This window comes from Accipiter gentilis, chromosome 23 (genome assembly GCF_929443795.1).
Source record: "Accipiter gentilis chromosome 23, bAccGen1.1, whole genome shotgun sequence".
Lineage (NCBI taxonomy): Eukaryota > Metazoa > Chordata > Aves > Accipitriformes > Accipitridae > Astur > Astur gentilis.
In genome coordinates, this window is record NC_064902.1 from 12,925,752 (window position 1) to 12,948,483 (window position 22,732).

At 51.6% G+C, this 22,732-nt stretch overlaps 1 protein-coding gene across 2 annotated transcripts in view; it reads left to right on the forward strand.

Moving 5' to 3' along the window:
* CHST13 (carbohydrate sulfotransferase 13) overlaps positions 1–15,059 on the forward strand; it is a 35,476-nt gene extending 20,417 nt beyond the window's left edge. For both annotated transcript variants that reach the window (XM_049826490.1, XM_049826489.1), the window contains exons 2-3: positions 9,191–9,273; positions 12,835–15,059. In XM_049826490.1, coding sequence (XP_049682447.1) covers positions 9,208–9,273; positions 12,835–13,680 — 912 coding nt within the window. In that variant the 5' untranslated portion in view covers positions 9,191–9,207 and the 3' untranslated portion in view covers positions 13,681–15,059. The remainder of the gene's footprint in view (positions 1–9,190; positions 9,274–12,834) is intronic.
* Positions 15,060–22,732: the final 7,673 nt, after the last annotated feature.

A 22,732-nucleotide genomic window follows, 5' to 3' on the forward strand; every position in this document is an offset into this window, starting at 1 on the left:
TCCCCTTCTCTGTAATGCAGCTGCTTGGGGAGCAGTGCTGTGCATCGGAGAGGCCTGGGGGAAAGACCAGAAAACATCTCTTCTGGTTGTTCTCCGTAGGGCTGGTTACTTTTTGCCATTGCTTGTGCCCATCTGAATATCGCTGTTCACCTTGAAATGCTCTGTCTCCCCAAAATGCTTAGTCCCGTATGTGCTCTGCTGCCAGAATGGGGCATGGATGCTGACCGCTACCTCTGAGCGAGCCCAAGGGGCACAATCTCCTGCCACCGGCGAGTAGACAAAGTGCAGAGATACCCATTAGCTGTCTGGGGGACAAACCTCATCTCTGGAGATATAGGAAAAAACTTGGGTCTGCTACCTGAGAGAGCTCTTTCCAAACCCACCCAGCGCCGGCGGCTCCTGCAGGCCCTTGGTAGAGGTCCGGAGGCTGCCAGGCAAGTCTGAAATGCCTCTTGCATCCCCTGGTTCTCTTGCCGACCCCCTGCATGCCCAGAAAGGCAATGGTTGGGGCTGCACTGGAGAACAAGCACGTGCTTGAGGTCTTTTGTACGCAGTCGTTGCGTTACAGTTTCACTTTTAGGGGCAGGATGGGGCCTGTCACGTCCTGCAGATTCAGGGATCGATGTTCTTGGCTGTGACTGATGCTCTTGGCTCTCCCCCAGCGAAAGGTACAGCTCCTGTGTTTGCACTGCCACTCTCCTGGCATCCTCAGCCAGGTCTCTAGTGGTTGCCATCCAGCCCGCATTTCCCACACTAAGGCCTCAAGTCCTGTGCCCCTCATCCAAAGAATTTGGGACGTTCCCTTTACCCCAGTGAGCCGTGGGAATACGCATTTTCCCGGTGGCGCTGCAGGTGGTGAGAGGCAGGGTCCCACCTAACCCCACCGAACCCGCTGGAGGTAGCTGCCGGTGTGACACAGCAGTGTGACGGGGGACGAGGGCTGCTGTCTGTCTGCTGTACGTAAGAGCAGAAAATGAAGCAGGCGCTTGAGGACACGTCCTGCTGCGCTCTGGCGTCGAGGTTGACCCCTCATCGTGTGGCCTCACGCAGCAGCCGTGTCTGACCCCCCCCTCCCCACATCCCCATTGCCTGTGGAGGATCTTCAGCCTTGGCAGAGAGGATGCTCAAGCAGACTTGAGTTTTTGGGGGCGATCCAGTGAGTTTTGGCTGCAAACACCTGGGTGAAGCCCAGCCGGCTACACCTCCTGCTTCTCATTTCACTTGCAGCTCCCCAGTGGAGGTGGTTGTGTCTGAATTCACAAAGCTGAAGGATGCATTTAAGCAAATCAAGCATGTGGCTCTTTGAGTTCTTTTCCTTTCTTCTCTAGCATTTTAATTCAGGCTCTGTTGTCTATATCCCTGGCTTTTTAGATGCAGTAAAAATGAGCAGTTGCAGGAATCTAAGTAGATTGGATTACCTCTTCACTGAAGCCAAAAATTTGCGTTCCCAACTCCAAACCTTCCAGTAAGAATAAAAATAGGAATGGGTTTTGGTTTTAATTCCCAGAGGTCCTCCCTTAGCTCTGAAGATATGTGAATGCCAGAATTGCCACACTTTTTCACAGCTGAATGCAGCGTGCAAGAAAGCAAACAGTCGCTTGTTCGGTCATCTTCTCCATCAAAGAGTGGTCACTACCTTCAGCAACATTAAGTCAGTGGGTCTGGAGTTTGCTGTGGGATTTTGGTGTTTGGGTTCCCACATCACTCTTGTTTTGAAAAGAATCTATCTTTAAAAAAACCAAACAAACAACTGTCAGCCCTCGTGCTTAGGTGAAAACGAAGCAAATGTGTTCTCCACCAGGACGAGCCCAAGCATAAAAGCCAGAGCTTCCTAGAATTAAACTGCTTCCTTGAGACCAGCCCTGTTTGACCCAATAGCTCTGATCTTTCCAAGCAGGGCTGCTCTTCACGTGGACCACTGGCCACTGCCCAGAGGTTTGACTGCTGCTTCCACACGTGATTTCTTGGCCTCTGTGCCCTGGACCATCCTCACACAGTTGAAATGTCCAGCTGCCAACCAGGCTGCATGTCCCAGGCTTTGCTATCAATCCGGGAGGGAAAACTGAGCTTAAACTGCAGCAACTGTCTGGATCTATCACTGCTGCTGTCAAGCTCTATTTTCTTTTTGTCTCTTTCTCTTTTTTTTTTTCCCTCTTGGATGTTAAAATCGAAAATGAGATGGATTCAGCAGCCAGTGGCTGCAGCTAGGGTTTGGCTTTGAATAACGCAGTCTCAGTATCCTCTCTTAAATTAGATGGCAGGATCCTTCTCCGTGTCTCTTGGGTGCAGTTATTTTAATAGCAAGAAGCCTGTCTTCATGAAGCAGGGCTGCGTTTCCGCAGTCAGGGACAAGTGAGCCATCGCTGCTGCGACTGAAGCACTCACTCGTTGTCCATGGCAGGTGCCAGAGAGGAGTCGGCAAGGTCTGGAGAAGCTCATTGCTGTGCCCACGAGGAGTTCCAGGTCCTGATTTCTGGCTCTTTCAGTGACTGACTTAAAGCAAGTGCTGATGTCTTTACACTGTGGAGCTCTGGGTGTTGCTTCCCCTTTTGATAAAAAGGGGTAATATTGTTCTTACTTGCTTCCCACTGTAAGCTCTTCTCTCTCCTATGAACGCGGTTCAGCTGCACATGTGCCATGTGTGCCAGGCAGTCAGTTCATCACCGATACTTTTTCCTATGTTCAGATCTAGAATGCATCACAAATCTGAATCCATCACAAATCCATCAGAAATGTGATGGATTCACACCCCACCTTACCCAAGTTCAGAGCTTTTTTTTTTGGTCTGAGACAGCATCCCCTTCCAAGAGGGGCTGCTTGGAGAGCTGAGTCTTCCTATAGTACAAACAAGCACCTATCCCACTCACCTGCTGGGAGTGACAGGCTGTAATTAACACTCAGACCGATCATTTTGGGTGCCCAGGCATCACAATTATTTTTTCTCTTTTTTTAGGTTTTGTGCAGACACAACAGGAAGCGAAGCTGGGCTGTGAGACAGCAGCGGGGAGACAGTGGTGGGGTCAGGATTAGTTCCTTGGGGCCTCTGGAGTGTCTACTCACATGCAACCATGTGTGCTGCTTCTTCACTTCCCTTGGCTGGAGACCACTGAATCTCCAGGTTTTAACCCTCTCCAGTGTTTCATATTGGAGACCACAAGTGGAGATTTTGGCTCCTCATGGCCCCAGGGTTCAGCCTGGAAAATGCCTGAAAGTTCCACCCTCCAGCCCAAAAGGAGTTGGGATTCCTCCTGCTGCATCTCACTCCCACTGAGGTTTCGAAACCTCTTCCTATCTGTCACCTGAGCCAGTGGGCATGAAGGTGTCCTGCACGTGAAACACCTCCCGTCCCTTTCTGGAGGCCCATTCCCGGGGGACAATCACGTCCTGGCTCAGCTCACGCACACATCCAGCCCTTGCAGCCTTCCATGGGGCAGCAAGTCCTGGGATCACCTGGTCGCCTCACAGCCCTTTCTCAGCAGCTCTGGATCTGCCCTGGTCCCGGGAGAGCAGAGCCGGCAGTGCTGTGGGTGAGGGTCGCCAATGCTATGGGTAGTAGTAGTCATGCTTTTTTTTGCTGCTGTGGCAAATACCTCGCCTGATGATAGGTTTCAGGACTTCATTTACCTTTTTTTATGACTGTCACACTGGCAGCTGATAGCCCAGAACTAATGCATCTGGGACCTCCTGCCACTTCAGTAGCGAAGTAGCACAACCTGCTGAATTCCAACACTACAAAACTAAATTCTGTTGCATTTCCACTTTGTCCCTGTCCAGGACAAAGCTTTAGTTTCCGTGTTTGGTGTTTCAGTCTCTCCCTGCCATGGCAGCCTTTCTCAATGCTTTGTCTGTCATCAGCGTCTTTCTATTTTTATGTCAACTCATTCCTGAAATATTGATCCCAAAGCCAACCTTGAAGATATTTTACTAGAAATCCGCCTTCTGCCCAGCATTTCCCCTTTAAACACCACCTGCTTTCCAGTTGCTTGCATCCCTTACAATTCACCTTTTAAACTTCATCTTCTCTGATTGCAGTATTTGTTTCCTGTGGTAAGTCATATCTCATGTGTTATGTATATCTGGGTGAAGATCTACCACATATGCTTGATGTACAGAAATGGCTTATTTTATTCACAGATTAGGTTGCATGAGTATAAACTGTGCTTAGTAAATGCCATGTTGATTTTATTCCCCTATCTAGTTGCACCCACATCTTTTAATTGTTTCTTTCCTTCAGCCTGTTTTCTAAAGCCTTGGTAATGCTGATGTCAGCCTAGCAGGCTTGTCGCTGCCTGAATCCTGTCTCCTAGCCAAACTCTTCAACTCGGGCGCTGGATTTGCTCTTGTGGTTGCAGAGAACCTCCCTCCATAATTAAGAGTCTCTGCAGCCAAAACAGCAAATTCTTTCACTGGTGCTTCCAGAAGTCTGGGATGGTCATGATCCAGTCTTTCCCTCACCTCACACATGTCTGGCTGTCTTCGCAATCAGCTAGTACACCTAAATAGTCACAGCTTTAAAATCTATTCCCTTTTCCAAAGAGAGCTGGCATGTCATTGAAACTCCAGATCCTGCTGTGGTGTTGATGTCACACCACTGCAAGAGAATAGCTTCGGTTTGGATGGGATAGCACTAAAATCGGAGCTGTAGGGGGAAAGGAGGGAGGGAGCACGTTGCCTTTTTAAGCTCCGAAAGAAAGACCGAAAGCACTTGTAGCGCAGGAGACTCCAAAATGGGCCTGAGCTCCCTTTCAGGCTCATCTCGTTTGGTGATTTCTGGTCGATGTTACTGCCTCAGCATGGAGTTTTCGGTCTCTTGCTCTGCATCACTCCTATTCCCTTGCCTCATCCTTTGAAGATGCAAAGGACAAATGTGATATTTCCTTCTGCCCATCTCAGTGAAAAACATTTTGGATTTGGATCATGGACTTACACTGTCTTGATACTTGCTATGCAAATGGTGATCCAGCAGTTGCCAAGGGCTGGTGTTTTCTCCCCTTTAGAAACTTGATATACCTTGGCTGAGTGACTTGCCTGCTTTCGGATGCAATTGTGGCGATGCTAAATTTCCAAGTGTTACCACTGCATGTGGTGGAATCTGAGAACCTCAGTAACAAGCTATAAAGTCAGGAGGAAAGCCAGGATGCAAAGATCTTGGCAGCTCCACCATGATGGAAGATCCTGCTGTACTCAGGGCCGTGGTGCCAAAATGTAGCACAAACCATTAGTTTACTCCGATGATACTCCCTCCTCAACAGTGTCATATATTTCAGTATTCCTTGGCCTTCCCAAACTTCTTGGAGTCCCAGGAGCATCCCAGGGATGGCTAAGCCAGCGGTACAGGGGATGGGGTGATTGACTTGCTCTCAGCAGGAACGAGTGGAAGAAGAGGGATGTGTAAGTGCCATTGCCCATCTGCCCCCTTCCTCCCTTCTCCTCCTCACAGTCCAAGCTGTATCCCAGGTCTGATGGAAGAAACAGGCACAGGTCAAGAGTCGAGCCTTTCCCCACCTTCCCCTCCATGGGTGGTTTCCTCTCCAGCTGTGCATTTCAGCCAGCCGTGGAGCCCCTTGAGCTCAGCCTTCCTAAGGTGATCGCCTTAGGGGTTGCTTAGATTGCCTGCTTGGGGTATGCGGTGAAGGCGAGGACAGGATGGGGATAGCAATTAGGGGACGGGATGGGGAGAGACCCCCAGGATGGGAGCACGCTGTGGGATTGCATGATGAGGTGGTTGGGGTGGAGGAGCCAGGGAAGAGGGGGTTTGTGTTCAAATTAAGGCTGAGCTGTGTTCATAGAGCTGCATGATGAGGATCCGGGGACTGGTGACAGGGGGAGGACTGGGAGAGGAGTGTATCAGCAGAGATGTTGCAGGTGCTGGGGCTGAGGGATGGTGAACAGGGGATAGCCACAGCCTGGGGTCACCGGGCAGAGCAGTGTTAGGTGGCAAAGCCTGGTCTTAGGGAGGCTGGACTCCGTTAAATCGCCATCTACAGCCTCCCACTGGCTGAGGCAGGTCGCAGCAGCCCCGGCCTGCCTTCTGCTGTGACAGCCAATGTAGCTCTGCAGGGCAATCCCAGACGTTTTGGGGATGCTTTGGGGACAGGCAGCCCAGACTTGTCTCTGTTTGAGCACACGCTGCCAGCCGCAGGCACTTGCAGCCGCTCTGACCGCAGCCCTGCAGAGGATGGACGCTTCGGTCCCACGGGGCGCACAGATCCACTGCTGCCCTCCGCATGCACCGGTGCTGGCACGGTGCCGTGCTGAGCCGCACGCGGTTGCAGCTGTTGCATCTCCCCCTCTGCCGCAGGGTTTAACGCTGTCTTCAGAAGTCATCCTCGTGGCCCAGCCAGGAGCCCATTGGCTTTTCTCCTCGAGACTGCGCGTAGCACGAGCAGACGGTTTCTGAGGGGGGAGAATTCCTGCAGTTGGAGCCTCGTAAAAACTTGCCGTTGGGCCAGACGTTTGCTCTGAAGGGTTTGGCGAGCGCCCCGGGCAGGGGATGGTGTCATCGCTTTGGAGAGCAAAAGCTGTCAAGATGCAGCGCTGGCGTCTTCCCCCTGCCAGCTCAGCTCTCCTGGGCTCCTCCAGTCGCAAGGGAGCAGCCTGACAGCTTTTTTTCCTTTTTTTTTTTTTTTCCTTCCCTTTTTTTTCTGGAACCCTGTACAGCATGAGCGTAGCGGGGATCCCAGGGGGTTTGCTGCTATCTGGAGAAGATGCCTTATTCTCTGCCAGACCTTGTGCTGGGGAAAGGCTGGAGGAAATCCATTTTGCAACGTTTCTGCTGGGGCTGTCGGTGAGAGTCGTGTGAAGTGCCCCAGTCCCTGGCCAGGCTTGTTGCCGTGCCTCAGCAGCGTCGAAAGGCACAGCCCAGAGCTCGGATCTGACCTGCCTGACCTCTGCTCGCTCCCCGCTTTACTGCAGATTTGCCTTTTGTTCACCCTAAAGAGCGTCCTGCCGAGCCAGCCCGCTTGTCCCGGGCCATGACCTGACCCTGCACCGGGCACTGTGGCTTTCCCCGAGATGCCGTTTCCACGCACCCCTGCGCAGTGGAAACATGAGCAATTTGCATTTCTAGCAGCTTCAGGTCAGCCTGAACCACCGGGGCTTTGCTTATGTCCCTCATAAGGTAGGTTCTGGTTGATGCACGTGTTAATCTCGAAAACAAATGCTTCCACATTGTTTTTACTAAATATAGGCCCGGTGTCTGCTGTGGTGCAGGGCGCTTGCAGACAGCCCACAGCAGGGACACAGTCTTAAATCGAATAGGAGTTTATCAGCCCTAGCCAGGAAAGGGACTCGAGCTTAATGCTCTCTGCTTGCAGATTTGAGCTGCAGTGAGTTGAGTTTTCAAGGTCGATCTCATTCCCTGTCATTTGCAGAGGGCTGAGCCTGGAAATGTGAAATAGGGCTCCTCTGGGACAAGCGTCTCAGCCCAGCACTGTGTACGTTGGATCTTCCGCTTATCTCTCATTAGCACAGATGCCGTTTCATGCTCCTGTGGGGTAACTGATACAGGGGATTGAGGAAGAAACTGTATCTTCTCGTTGAGTCACATCTCGATCAATCCAGTGCTGCAGGAAGTATCATTTCCCATCAACGCGCAAGCATACATGCACTGCTGATGAAATCTTGTGAGGTCAGGCAGTCATTTCCCCCTAATTACAGCTCCGGGAATGAATAATGTTTAGCTTAGACCCTGGTGACTTTGTGCTTTGGAGCAGCTTTCATTTACGCAAAATATAAGCACGTGAAAATGAAGATGGGCTTTGGATTTTTCCTTCTTGTTATTTTGGTTAAAAATATGCCATCTGGGCCTTGTATAATAAATTCGGTTTTGTTTGGTGAGGGTCAGTGAACGAAAAGATCCAGAGCCCCAAATTGTTGTGCAAAAAGCCTCTGTTAGAAACTTTTCATGTTACCAGAAATGGTTTGTTAGAGATACTTTTCCCTCCACCGTATACATCCCGCTGAGATTTTAGAAGGTCCCTGTAGGAGCAGGAACTTAGAGGACTGGAGGAACCTCCCAGGCCACGATCTCCTGAACAATGTATCCTATCATCCCCTTCAGAAGAAACATCATCCTCAATTTTAAAACTCACAGTGTGATTTCTTCTGTGGAAGCCAATTGCAGGGCTGCACAACCCCCATGGTTAGAATCCTTCTCATATGAAAACTGTCGTGGCATCCTCTGCCAGTGGAGAGGGTCAGACACAAGAAGCAGAGGGTGGGTGAGAGGTGGGACATTGCTTGGTGTTACTGCAAGCGAGAGCCTGCACCCGTGTCGTGGCTGGATCCATGCACTAGTTTTGGGATATGCAGGCCACGTGGTTCTGCCCACGCTGTGCTGGAAGCAGGTCCCTGGGGCTAAGGGATGGCAGCCGAAGTGGATGCTTCATACCCTGGAAGGTGATTGCATCCCTACATAATTTATGAGCATGAGAACTTGAGCATCTGTCACCGACTGGGTGTCCGGCGCCGCAATCGTGGTTGGCCAGGTCCAGCTTCCAGTTTCGTGCTGCTGCAAATAGACGTCCGAAATCAAACCGGCCAATCTGCACGGCAGGGAAGGGGCGAGGACTGCTTAGGTGGCTGTCTTCAAACACTTGAGGAGATGTTGCTACTTTAGAAGGGAAGCAAAAAACCCAAATAGCAAATAAGAACTTAAAATGACTTATCGGTCAAATGAAGCATCTGACCAATTCGTGTATTAATGACCATGTCTCTGAGCCTGGAAATGCGAACTCCGAGCCCGTGGGGGCTCAGCACAGAGCTGCCGGTGTTGGATCTGCCCCTCACCTCTGCCAAGCACAGATGCTGTCTCGCCCCTCACGGGGCTGCGGCGATGCTGGTCACCTCCCGGGGCGTTCCCTCAGCAATGCAGCCTGCACGCAGCGCCATTTCCCAAATGCACGTGGATCAAACTGTTCCCAGTTGCTCTTGAAATTGTAACAACCTGTTATCTTTATTTATGGTCTTTTATTTGTTTAAAGGTTAGATCTGGACCTTTTGAATGCTAACTGCAGGTTTTGTTAAAAAATAAGAGGGAGGGGCGAGCATTGCTTGAGCATCTTCTCCCAGAGGCAAAAGATCTGTCTCTTCTCAAGGGACGATGTCGCATCCCAACTTGGGCATCTCCAGAGAGGGTGAGGGAAGCAGCCCCTCCCAACCCCTCTGATTTTTCTCCCTCTTTTTCCAGCTGCAGAAGACAGAGTTATGAGATCTACCTGGCAGGGGAAAGCTGGTCGCAGCCCACTCCAGGCCCTGTACGAGAGTGACCAGGTAAAGGGCCAGGGAGAGGGAGATGGGGGGGGGGGGGGGGGAAGAGGGAGTGGGGTGCTGGAGGTTGACCCCTTCTTCCACCCCTCCGGTGTTCAGGGCACTGCAGTGTGTCCAAACACACCCAAGGTCCCCCTACCTGAACCTCTGGCTGTGTCCAAAAGAAAAGACCACACCGCTTTGGGGAGTAATTGTTGATAAAAAACTGCTTTTGGCCCTTGCTGGTATTTGGGCAAATGGTTTCATTATCGATGGGCTGAGCCATAGCTGGGCAAACGTGGGAGATTTCACCATCTGAGGATTCAAAGCCAACTCTGGGCCATCGTAGCAGGGCAAGAGCATCATTGCTGCACTTTCTGAGCTAATAATTGGGAGATGCTTCTATGTTGGGTGCTATACACACACACACATACATATATGCATATATATATATATACATGCACATATATAAAGCTGGACCCAGCCATGAGGCGTTTATAATCCTGGGACGTCTCGGTCCTCTCCATCACCCTGAGCTGTGCCAGCTACACCTGCCGAGAAAGGGGCAGCCAGGCACCGTGTGGGCAGGGAAACGCTCCCTCCAGGTGGGCTTAGTGGGTCCCTGGCTGTGCAAGGGTCTGCTGCAGGGTAAGCTTGAGGCAGAGCGCGCTTGCCCTCACCAGCCCCCAGTGCGTGCAGCCCAACTGGCACCGGTGACACGGTGTCGGGGAGGGTGTCCCGCTTGCCCATAGCAGCTGAATGGGAGCTTGGGGGTTTGTGGTTGAAGCTGCAAAAGGTGTGTTTGTTTCCTTCTACTGTGTTCCCCCCCTGGGTGGGCAGTTTTCCCCCCATGCAGCCAGACTTGCCTTTGCAGAGGGATCCTCACCCACAACTTCCCTGCAGGAAACCACCCACCAACCGGTGCAAAGGGCTGGGCCATTGCCACACGCCCCAGCTACCAAATGTGCCCTGCATCTCCCCACGTCCACTGGGCAGTCATCTTCTGCAGCCCCCAAGAAGCAGAAGGCAACGGTGGTGGTCCCTGCAGCTGGCCGCCATCCCCACTGCCTCCCCGCTGCACATCGGCACTGCCCGCTGCAGCTGGAGCCAGATCTCCCTTCCATACGCGATGCTTTGTGTTACTGTCTAGGTTGATGCTTTTACGTCTATAAGCAGCCAAATTACATCTGCTTTGGGAAAAATGGCAAATGTGGACTTCCTTGGCCACGATGCTGGCAAACCCTAACGCTGCTGGAATGTCGTGGAGTTATTTCCTTAAAAGTGATACTTAATTTCTCTGGCTTTTAAAGAGAAGGAAATGAAGGGAGCAATTCCGCTCTGAAATAACTGCAAGACATGCACTTATTCCAGTGGGTGGCTGTTGAAAAGTAGTCACATTTATTTGTTGCCATGCCTGCAGACTGTCTGTCTGTCTTTCTGGTCCAATAGTTTCGAATTATGCAAGTGCATGGAAAAATACCTGAAAAAAAGATCACATTATTAAAATGCTTCTTTTTTTTTTTTTTTTTTTTTTAAGTACTTGCAAAAAGGGTTTCCAATTTTAGAAGGTGATGGGGAACATCCAAACAAGATTCTACTGAAAGGAAATGTTTGGCTGTATCGCAAAGAGGTGTACCATGAGAATGCCTCTTCAGCTACGATTATCACCTCCCTAGGTGCTCTATCTTCTTCATATCCATGTAGCCAACAATGTGAAAGCCATCTTTTGGTGGCCGTTAGAGTGTGTTGACCTGCATTTCCTCCATGTGAGCATTTTCCCTTATCATCTCCTTCTTGGAAGGAGCAGGGATGGGATGCTTTCTCCTACCCTGCCTCAGGTTACTGCCCATGCAGTTTTCTGGAGAAAGTGGTCAGTAAGGTGGCCCAGAGAAGGTCATTTCTTTTGTGGAAATGAGATCCAAAAGGGTATAAGTGTGGTTCATCCCTTGCAGGAGGAGCTTTTTGCCCAGATGTTAGTGCCCTTCTGAAGATGAGCCTGCTGGATCATCCATGGGATGGGCAGTTTTTCTCAGGATCCCAACTCCTGGCAGAAGCTTTACAAAGCCCCATCTCCACAACCCTGCCTATCCCAGGCTGTAGTGCCTCCCCAAACCCCTTATCATCCCCCAGGGAGAGGTGAGGGTGTACCTGAAGTTTGGCAGAGGGTGTCCTTTGGCATGCCTAAGCGATGACAGCTGTCAGCAGCAAGGATGCAGGGACCGAGGAGGTGGCCTGCCCTTGCCCTTCGTCTTGGGGTTGCCACATCTCTGCAGTCTACAGACATTTGTCGTGGCGCCCTGTGATGCCGGCGGGAGTTTCTTCACAACCACAAAGTGGAAGCCAACGTCCTCTTGCGACATGGGGGGGGGTCATTGCATTGTATTAGAGCAGCGGTTCCGCGGGGTCAGATCCACCTCGGGTTAGCAAATGGGCGGTGAAGCTTGTTAGCGGTTGCGGTCTGGACGAGGCTGTTGGAGGTTCCCAGTGAGGACCTCGGGGCTGAATGCGAAACCTCCCAACCTCGTGAGCAAAACGGGGAGGGAGTGGGCAGGCGGAGGAGGGGACCTTCCTCTTCTGAGTGCCTAGAAATAATTTCCTTCCCCAGATGTTTTAATGACATTTTGGGATTTCTGATGAAAACCATGACACAAAGGGTCACGTCCCCAAATCTGGAGGCGGGGGTTTCATCTGGGGCAGGGGCTGGGGGCTCTGGGCTCCTGGGATGCCAATGCAGCAGGTGCCAGGCCTTGATGCATGGGTCAAAAAGGATAAAGAAGAAGGACCGAATGTGGACTTCTTATCCCTGTGGACAAAGGAGCCTGTGACCAGCACTGAGGCATCAGAGTGGCCTGTGTGGAAAACGTCCCTCAGGAGAAGAAACCCTCAGGAAGGGCCCCACCACCACCTCCAGCAGCACCTCGCTCCTCTCCATCATGCCCTGCCACCCCATCTCCTCCCCAGGGTTCGACCGTCAGTGTTAAAGGCCATTTTCCTCCACCCGCCTCCCTTTGCCTTTCCTTGGCAGCACAGCCATGCCATTTTCAGCACGCATGCCCACGCTTGTGTGCCACGTTTCTGCCTCCTGGCTGCAGTGTTCACAGCAAGCCCGCGGTTGTAGGCGTCAGCGTGACGCAGCGATGCCCCATCACAGCCAGGAGGTGTGCGGGGCCCTGCACCAGCAAAGGGGCTGTGCTGTTTGCCCCTGGAGGGGTCGGACCACGTATTGGCCCCTGGGCTCCTATAAGGGAGAGCTTTAGCCCAGTATGCGTGTAGGGTGCTGTAACAAATGTTTGGTTGTTGACCCTCTCTGCACTGCCTGTTCTTCCCTCACCCCCTTTGACTTGTCTTCTCATCTGGGTCCTCATCACATTTTATTCTGTCTTTTGCCCCCAGCAGGTCCAAGGATTAAATGCACCAAAGCAAGTTGTGTTCAAAGTCAACGCTGTCCCCAAAAATGTCACATGGGTGACTGCCAAACGCAGAAAAGGGGAGGGGATGGGGACAGTTGTGGGCCAAGTGTTGCGTGTAGGCAACGATCAGCTTGGGCAAGCTAGTGACCAACTTGTTGGGTTTTTTTCTCCCCAGTTTGAGCAGTCATCACTGCAGGCGGTTCACCAGCAGAGACGGGAGCTGTTGAGCAACATCTGCAACCGTTACACCCGCAAGCGGCGTCTCCTGCGTCCGGATGACTTGCGGCACTTGGTGGTGGATGACACGCACGGGCTGCTCTACTGCTACGTGCCCAAAGTGGCTTGCACTAACTGGAAACGGGTGATGATGGTCCTGACAGGGCAAGGCAAGTACCGGGACCCGCTGGAAATCCCCGCCAACGAGGCCCATGTCTCATCTAACCTGCGCACCCTCTCCGAGTACAGCATCCCTGAGATCAACCACCGCCTGCGCAGCTACCTCAAGTTCATCTTTGTGCGGGAGCCCTTTGAGCGCCTGGTCTCGGCGTACCGCAACAAGTTTACCCGCAGCTACAACACGGCCTTCCACAAGCGCTACGGCACCAAGATCATCCGGCGGCACCGGCAGGAGCCCAGCGACAAGGCCCTGGAGCGTGGGGACGACGTGCGCTTTGAGGAGTTCGTCTACTACCTGCTGGATCCACGGACGCAGCGGGAGGAGCCCTTCAATGAGCACTGGGAGCGGGTGCACTCGCTCTGCCACCCCTGCATCGTCCACTACGACGTGGTGGGCAAGTATGAGACCTTGGCCGAAGACGCCAACTACATCCTCCAGCTAGTTGGGGCCGACATGAGCGTCAAGTTCCCATCTTCATCCAAGACCACCAGGACGACAGATGACATGACGGCCCAGTTCTTCCAGGACATTAGCCCCTTCTACCAAAGGAGACTCTTTAATTTATACAAAATGGACTACTTGCTCTTCAATTACTCCATCCCCTCGTACCTCCGCATCCGATGAGGCAGGGGTTGGGGGGAGAGGTGAAGGAGAGCTGGGTAACTCTCATCTTGCCACAATTCCTCTCCTCCCACCCTGTGCTCATCTCTTCGTTGACTTTTCCCCCGTGCCCTCTCCATTATGGCCTGCTCCACATCCTGATGCCTCGTTCATGCATGGTCTGGAGGGAGGACACCTCTCAAAACACTGGGGCTGGAGCTTTTCCTTCCCTTTCCCTCCCACCCTTCAACACCTATCAGGGATGGTGGTGGGACCAGACACTGCTGGGTAGGAGGGCTTGCCTTGGCTGGGGACTTCTTTTTAACTAAGAAACTCCTCTGTAGATCCAGGTCTTGGGAAGGCTCCTTTTTCGGGCAGGATCCCTTTAGGTCTTTCTCCTCCTTACTGGGCTGTTTGGGGGCAGACATGGCATCTTGGGGGTAGGGTGGAGCATGTCAGAGACTTTCATAGAACCAGAAATAAAGCAATAATTTAATGTAAGTTTTCCCTTTCGTTTAAAATTGCTCCCACCTTTTCCTTTCGCCTTGTTCTCCTCCGTCCTCTCCCAGCTTCCTGCACCATCCCCCATTGCTGGGGAAGGCAGTGGTGTGTTACTGTGACCACACATTTCTCCCTGACAGAGCCTGGAGGGCTTTTTTGTTAACTCTCCTTCACCTTCCGTGTGCTCTCTGGATGCAAAATACGCCACAGAGAGAGAGAGAGAGAAGCAGGTTTGCAGCAGGTATGGGATTATAACAACAGAGTGTTTTCTCCTGAATTACAATACCAGAACACTCAGTGCCTCTGGGGGTGTGTGTGTGAGTTTCTGGCTTTCTGGTCAAATCCAATAAATCCAGGCCCCCACACCTCCTGGTTTTTAAGAGCAGGCGATAACTGTTTCGCAAAGCCACATGTACAGCACGGGTGGAGGTGTCTGCCCAGATGAGATCACGTCACCCACGGCCCTGCTGGGCTGGCAGGACCCAGCTGGCAGCGACAGCTTCAGCTTCTCGTCCCCTGCCGCCACGTGCTGCTCCCACGCGTGGCCACTGCCTCCTGCGTGGGGCGGCCACATTGCACCAGGGCACAGAGAATGGTGCCGGGGCAGGTCTGAGTTATAAAGTGCTTCTGGGAGCACTCTGCTGGGATGTGGGAGATGATAGATAGCTGTGGTAATGAAAAGGTGATGCTGGACTGGGAAGGCCAGAGAAGAGTGTGTGCATGTGTGTGTGCGTGCGTGTGCACGTATGAGAAAAAATTGAGAATAAAAATGGGGATAGAGACACCTAGAGGAAAATTCCTCTTTGCCTGGCTGGTTTTGGACAATTCATTCCTTGAAGAAGAAATGGGGAGGAGGGGGTGAAACACAAAAGAAAATGACAAACCCAGTCCTAGGATTTTAAATTAAAACCAGTCCAAGGAGCTGTATTTCTTTAAAACCATATTTCAGTCTTTCCTCTTTTCTGTTCAGCTTTGGCTCAGTGGCTGCCTTTTTGTAAATAAACACGCCAGTAATAGATGCTGTAGAGTGTGTCTGCTGGCTCGGCTGTGAACACTTGACTTACTAGTGCAATACAATGGGAGGTTTTATAAAACCCCAGTGCTCTCAGGCTCTTCTAAAAATAATGTTTTCATCTAATAACCTTCAGCTCTTATAGCTCAACCTTTTTCCTCTCTGCCTCTGATTGGCATCTCTATGCTGACACTCCCTCCTTGGTTGCTCCGTTTGGAGAGTGGGTTTAGCAAAGCAATGAAAAAGTAAATAAAATTGCTGGTGATCCTGGCAGTCTGACTGCTTCTCCCAGTCTGGACTGGAGATCTCACGGAAATGGCCTTTCTCGTGCTTAGTATCTCCCTGTCCAGCTGAAACTCAAAGCACAAGAAGAGATTATATGATGCAATAAATTTCATCTGCAGCGTTCAGGCTTGGAGTGCATTCCTCCTGCTTTCTCAGGAGTCTCGTGTTCCCCGTTTAGTACTGCCTCTGCTTGGAAAAACTCATTGTTCAAGTCACCACAAGCTCTTTTCATCGCTTTTGGTCATGAATCATAATTTGGGGTCAGATTCAGAGTCACAAAAGGCTGGATTTTTGCGTGGATTTCCCCCCCCCCCCCCCTTCCTAAATCCTGTTCCCTGCAGGTAGCTCTTAAAAGCTGGTGGCACAGCGAGTGGCAAGGACAGACGCTCTCTCGCCGTTGTGCTGTCTGTGGGTGTTTAGGCAATATCTAGCTGGCTGGGAGCCCCTTTGGTCTCTCTTTGGTGTGAAAGCGAGGGCACAGCATGCTCTGGGCTTTGCCTTTTAGCCAGCTGGTTTCTAACCTTTCCTGCAATGGTGACAATTTGGAGACGGTCCCGGTTGTGATGTTGTATTTGATGGGCAGCCTGTCCCCCCCGCGTCCCCATCAGACCTGACCCATTGCCCCAAACAACAGCAAAGTAAAAGCAGCCCTCCGGCCTTGGCCATGGTCTGCTAAGGGCAATACCCTGCTGACATTTGGTCTGCAACAGGGCATCTTTTGGGTCACGTAGGACCTTTGGAAATACCCACCTTTGGGCTTTTTCTAAAAAAAAAAACCCCAACCAACAGCCACAATCTAACCCATTTAGGTCATACCTTTGGCTTTCCCCCTGCCTAAATACCACTTTCCAAAGCAAAACCTGCCCATGCAAACAGAAAATGGCCACTTTGTATTTCTGAAGCAGCCACCTTCAGCCCGGGCTGGAGCGTTCCGGGCCTGGAAACGCTTTGTCCGTGCCAAACGGGGCCGGGACCGACCCCCCCCCCCCCCGGCCCCGGCTCGCACCGAAACACGCTGCAGGACTGGGAGGAAAACGGAGTTACGAGGACACCGTGTGACTGGGGATCCCAACTACAAGCATTTTAATTTCCTGGAACACTTGGGGTGCTGGGAAGGATTTCTCTGATGAGGGGCTCCTAGCGGTCTGCGGCTTTTTTAGCTGTTTCACTGCATCGTTTCTCTTGCTAGAGGAGAAAATCTCAAGGTAGTCTAGGCCAGTTATTAAGTGTGATTGGATTTGGTTTTCTCCTCTACTTGGAACCGGGAATGTGGCGGCTCCTGACGTGCAACAAGGCCATGAAAGGTGAGGAGATGCCCAGATGCCAGGGTGTCACCCCCTCGGCCCTGCCCCAGCACCCTGCTGGGAGCGGGGAGTGTTTCTGGGAGGAAGATGGTGGTGGGGTGACGAAGGGTACAAATGCACTTCTGGGATCGCCAACGGGACCAAAACGCAGCCCTGTGCGATGGGTCTGTCTTTGTGGCAAGGAGGCTTTGGTGCGGCTGGCCTGTGGGACTACGTACCGTGTAGGGTGCTGCTTTGGCCAGGGTTTGGTGGTGAGCGGAGGTGAAGACTCTTCTCGGGCAGTCCTGTAACCAACGAGGGGAAGACAGGACCAACCATCCCAGCAGGAATGAGCTCAACCGCTGTCACCTGGAGAGAGAGCAAAGGGATAACCCGAAGGGCAGCAGGAGCACTTCTACCTGTGCATGGACTTCTTTTGGTGCCCTTAAATACAAGCCTTACGCTGCCAAAAAAAACACCCAACTTGGTATTTCTGCAGGGAAGGTTCACTTGGTGCCCAGGGGTTAAGTGTGGCCCTTACCCGTGCTGGGAGCAGCTGGGCTGGGGGACAAGGAGGGGACGTCCCATGGCAAAACTGGAGGTGCCAGCGGCTGCCAAAGCAGCCAGGTGAGAGCACTGAGGTGTCCCTGCTGCATAGGCGCACCGACCCTGCCAAAAGGAGCAGAGGCACCCAGGCAAGAGTGGCTGCAATCAGACGCCTACCCATAACCAAGCAGCTCGTCTGCTGGGGTGGGAGGGTGTGAGATCCGCTGGCCAGGTAGCACCGTTTTCTGCCCACGCTGGAGTCCTCAGTGGCACTTTGGCAGCAACGGGTTGGGGCAGTGTGAGAGACTGAAGGAGTTAATGTCTCAAACATTGTGGTGGGGCAAGTTCTGCTTAAAGACAAACCCTGAACAGCAAGGAACCCAGGTGAAAAGCCCATCAGCTCAGACATCAGCAACAGGAGGGGGAGGGCGTGCTGGAGGGTGCGCCGCTCCCTGTTCCGATAAGCTGTTCTGATATAAAGATCAAACAATGGCCACGTCTGCAGAGAAGGAGAAGTTACTCCACAAACGACCCCCAAGCCCAAAGGCTCTCAAGCTGCTCATTAACCTGACAAGTTTGGGTGCCCGCCTGAAGGAGGGACAAGGATGACAAAAGGACAGAAACTGAAGCCCCAAGTGCACAAGCCCACTGGAACTGGACCCCTCGGCTGACTGGACCAACACTGGACCCAGGACCAGTGAAATCTTTCTCTCCTCCTTTTTCTCTCTCTCTCTTCCTCTCTCTTCCCTTTTCCACAATGCCTACACCTCATCCCTTTAAGACATAAAACCGTTGACCAAGTCTGGGACTAAGAGTGGATCCAGCCGCCCCTGGGCCCTTCTCTGAGGAGGAGTCTAGAAAGCAAGGGGGTCTGCTCTGAACCTCATGACCCAACAGGAGGGATCTCCTTATTCCCCGAATTGATGTATATGGTTACCCTGGGTTACACCGTTTACAGAAGTAGTCTTATGCCAGTTCCTGTTGTGAGAAACCCCACCACCTACTACTATGCCTCCCCAGTTCAGTTTGCTTCTGTCATGAATAAAATCTTTAACTGATCGTTTGGTGTCCTTTCACCTTAATTTAGCCTGAGGGAATTTCGAATTAAACACGACTCCCTGGTCTATCCAGTGTGGTTGTGACAGGCAGGAGAACCAGGGTGGCCAAGGAGAGGCCCTGCAGCCAATGCTGCCAAGGTCACCCCAGCTCAGCAACAGGAGCCCAAAGACAAACGGAAAAATCCAAGTTAGATGGGCTGATTGCACGCAGCTCAGCCTCAGGGAAGGAATAACCTTGCAAACTCTATTTAAGCCCTCCCTTCCTCATACACCCCCATCAAGTGCCTATTAAAAATAATTAATTAAAGAAACAAAGCATGGCTATTGCCATATGAAGTAGCATTCAGACTTCTGAGTCACAGAGCGCCTGCGTCACACAGCCAAGATGGGGCGAATGCACCATAGGCATGCCTGGGGGCAAGTGCCAGCCTTGGCCTTGCTGCAGCAAGGACCGTGGTAGCAATCCCCCAGCCCCTTTAAAGGCTGCTGGTACTATGGTGGGGTCCCATCCTGGCCTCAGACAGACTGCAGAGCTTGGGGACAAGCAGCTCCGAGTGAGCCAGGCTGGTCCTGGAGTTTGGCCCGAGGCTTGGGAGCTACTGAGGAGCTGTCAGAGCACCAGGGATGCAAAAAACCATACTCACGTTGGTATGTCCATGTGTGCACACATATACAATGTAAATAATTATTATATTATAATGTATAATAGAATTATTGCAAATAATTGAAATATTTATAGGTGATAATACATGCATATGCAATATGTATATGTGTATAAATTATGTATTACAAGAATAATTAAACAGCATTTATGATTATACTTATTATATGTTGAGTGATTATATTTGTATATGATTGTAAAACTTAATAGCCATTTAGTTTATGTATATCTACATATGCGTGTGTGTGTATAACATCGTATTTGTTATATAAAACACACACATGCCCCCCAACATAAAAGACAGAGCACCTTCCCTTCCTGCAATGTTGAGCCTTGCCACAGTCCAACGCGGCTTGGCAGCTAACGGCGAGCCGGCCCCTTCCTCTGAGCGCCGCTAACAGCTCTGCTTGGTCCAGCCTCTGGAGTGTGGCATGTTGCCTGTGCTGTGGGTATTTCATGCTGTGGAGCCGCTGGCCCCATCCCTGGTGGCCCACGTGAAGCTGTTGAGTTTCTCCTTCCAGTGGCACAAAAGTGAGCTTCAGCGATAGGGAGGTTTCGTTCCAGAGCTTGCTGTGCACCATAGATTGGGTTGTTTACCAGCTGGAGGATTAAATAGACTTCCATTGAAGGGAAAAAAAAAAAAATACGTGTTTTCAAGTATGTCTTGGAAGCCGTGTCCTGCTTGAAGGACAGACTTGCTTCTGTTTGCTGGCTGGCACTTCACTTGTCCCTGGTAAGGATGTTGCATCTCACACAAAGTACCTTCTGCAAGAATGCTTTCTTAGGATGGAGGCAGTGAGTGGAAGCTGGTGGGGGAGGAAAATGCATGCTTTGACTATCCCTGAAAACAACCCCCTGCTCCCATCTCTCTACAGCTGGTGACAGCCCCTTCTTTGCTTGCAAAGACAAACCCTCCTGCAATCGGGCATGAGGGAGCCCCTGACCATTTCCTCCCCGATGCGGCTGGGATCTCCCCAAGGTCCCAGCAGCCACCCCAGCACACAGCACCCTAACACGCCGGCCTTGCAGTGCTGAAGGGCAGGCACCCACCCCCTCCCAAACTCCCATGCCCTTCCTCACCCTCCCATCCCACAGCACTGACATGAACCTGCGACTTAGATTATTTGGGGACAACTAGTGGCTGATCTCAGGACTGAGTCTAAACTTCGCTGCTAAGAGATTAAAAAAAATAAATTTTTACATTTATTTACTGCCTCCTACTACAACCTGGATGAGCTGTCCGATAGGTGCACAGGGCTTGGAGGATCCAGCCCAAGGTAGTTTATTTATTTATTTATTTCTGCTTTATTAAAAACCAGCCAGTCTCATTCTTCTGCCGACACTCCACATTTGCTTTATTTCCCCCTAGACATTAAAACGAGGTAAGCCTTCTACTGGGTTCAGGTAGCATTTGATGGGTTTCTCAGTCCAGGGCAAGCGCTGAGCCCAAACGGGCAGGTCAGCAGCCAAGGACTAAAGAGCAGCAAGAAAGCAGCTCTCTTCTCCCACCTCTTCCTTTGTAAGCACATTGCTTATTTGGGAGCTGAGAGGACTAAATACAAATAAAAGTCACCGTCAGTGCAAACAGAGGTGTTGGTGACTGTGGCAGGGTGGCTACAACCCAGGGAAAAGCTGGGCACAGTAATGACATAGACACAGCAGCAGAGAATCCAGGCCTGCCGCTGGCAGGGACTTTTCCTGCCAGGTTAGATTAAAGACAGAATATCACAAAATGTCCACACCCCGTCTGGGCTCTGCTACCCACACAGGTTTGCTCCGAAGCCCTGTGACTTTTGTGAAGGAAGGAAAGCAACCCCCTCCCCAAATCTCCTGCCCAGCAAAGTAACTCCCAATACACCACCATGGGGAGCAGAAAACCAGGTAGGGCTTGCTGATATGTACTGAAAGCTCTTAAAAGCTGAGGATCCTGCAGGCATTTAAGCACCAAATCCCTGCTTTTAAGGGGAGGGAAGGGGGACAATGCCTGGACAACTCAGTGGCTTCTCGCCCTGCTGGGACGGGGGCTGCGCTCAGTGTCACCGCTCACTGACGGGCTGGGGGTGCTTTCTTGGAGGAGCAGGTTCAGATGGAGTTACAGAACGCTGATCCAAGCTGTGCTCCAGGGTTACATATAACCTTTGGAAGCAAAGGCCCTTTCTCATTTGCACAGAGAAAGAATGAAAAGCAAGAAAGAGTAAACAGGCTGAACAGCCAAATAACTAGCCTTTCACTGCCCTTAAAAAAAAAGGGGAAAAAAAAATCCCCTTTTATTGAAACCATTTCCTTTGGTTATATCATTTCTCTTGAGGCTGGAAGCAATTTTCAGTCTTAAGTGCGTTCCCTGCACTAAGTGCATGGGCACGAGGCTGATGCTTGGCTGCCCACCAAGGGGGTACCCTGCAGAACAAACAGCATGTCTTGCTGTGCCCTTTGTAATCTCCCCGCATCAGCTTGTAGCCCAAATGCCTCCTGTAAGGGCGGAAACCCCAAACCCAGCACAGGCAAGGTGCAGCACAGGTCACCTTGGCCCAGCTGGGTCCCACAAGTAGGACACAGATGGCATCCATTACGTGTTCCCATCCGTGTCCTACGACAACAGTGACAACCAGAACAAGCCAAGCTCTGCCCAGAAATCCCCCAATGAAGGGATGCACCAGTGCCAGGGCTTTGTTGCAATCACATGGCAGAGCAGCAGCCGTGTGATGGGCACTGGGAATTGATGCTGGAGGAGGGTGACTGGGGTCCCTTGTAGTTTGCACCAGCCACAGACTCCAGTCTGGGGCTTTTGGGGGACTGGAGGAAGCAGAGGCAAATCTGTGCTATTAAGAGTTTCACATGTCTAGGACCCTACAGAGGGCTGGGGTGCCCTCAGCAACTTGGTCAGCCTTACCCGATTCATGCCAGCAGCAAAAGCATCAAGGTCCAGAGACGACCTCTCCAAGTCAGTGGGAACGTGCAACAAAGAGGAGAAAAGACGGTGTTGAGGCAGGAGGAGTTATTTGCCAGGACTATTCAAGCCACTGCCAAACTGGAGCTAATAAAGGTTTAGAAAATAAAACGCTAAGCTCAAGTTATTAAAATATATATAAGTTATTAAAATATATACGTACGTATCTCCTAATGCAGCCCCCTCAAACTGGGACCGGCAATCAGACGCTTGCTTTGCTTTCCCCGCAAGCCCCCTCAGCTGCTGCTGCTGCAATTATCACACGTGGGTGCTCTGGGCCGACGGCAGCGCAGCCGAGCAGAGCTGACAGCACACAGGCTGCAGCCAGAGATAAAGCAGTGAGGCCCAAGACGGGGGGAGCGTGTGCCTCGAATGCTGAAATCTCCCCCACCATGAAGCTGGTATGCACATACTCTCCAGCTCAGCCAGCGTGGGGTAATTTATCCTTCTTCACAAAAAAACCTAGGACGCTTGGAGAGGGGGGAGGTGACAGCTGCTTTTTTTGGGGGGAGTGCTCTTCCCCACACCTGGCAGCCCAGCGCTGAATAGCTTTTGCTGTTGGGGACCTTCAGCCACGTGTTGATCCCATGCAGAGGCCTCAGCTTTGCAGCAGCTCTGGGAGACTGGAGCAGCACCAGGAGCAAAGAAACACCCAAGGCCAGAAGACACCCAACACAGCTCAAATTTAAGTGTTTAAGAGCTTGAACAAGGCATCTGTCTGCCAGCAGGCTGGGAGACTTGACTTCCCCCTTTCCCTCCTCCAACACATACAAAGGCAGATTA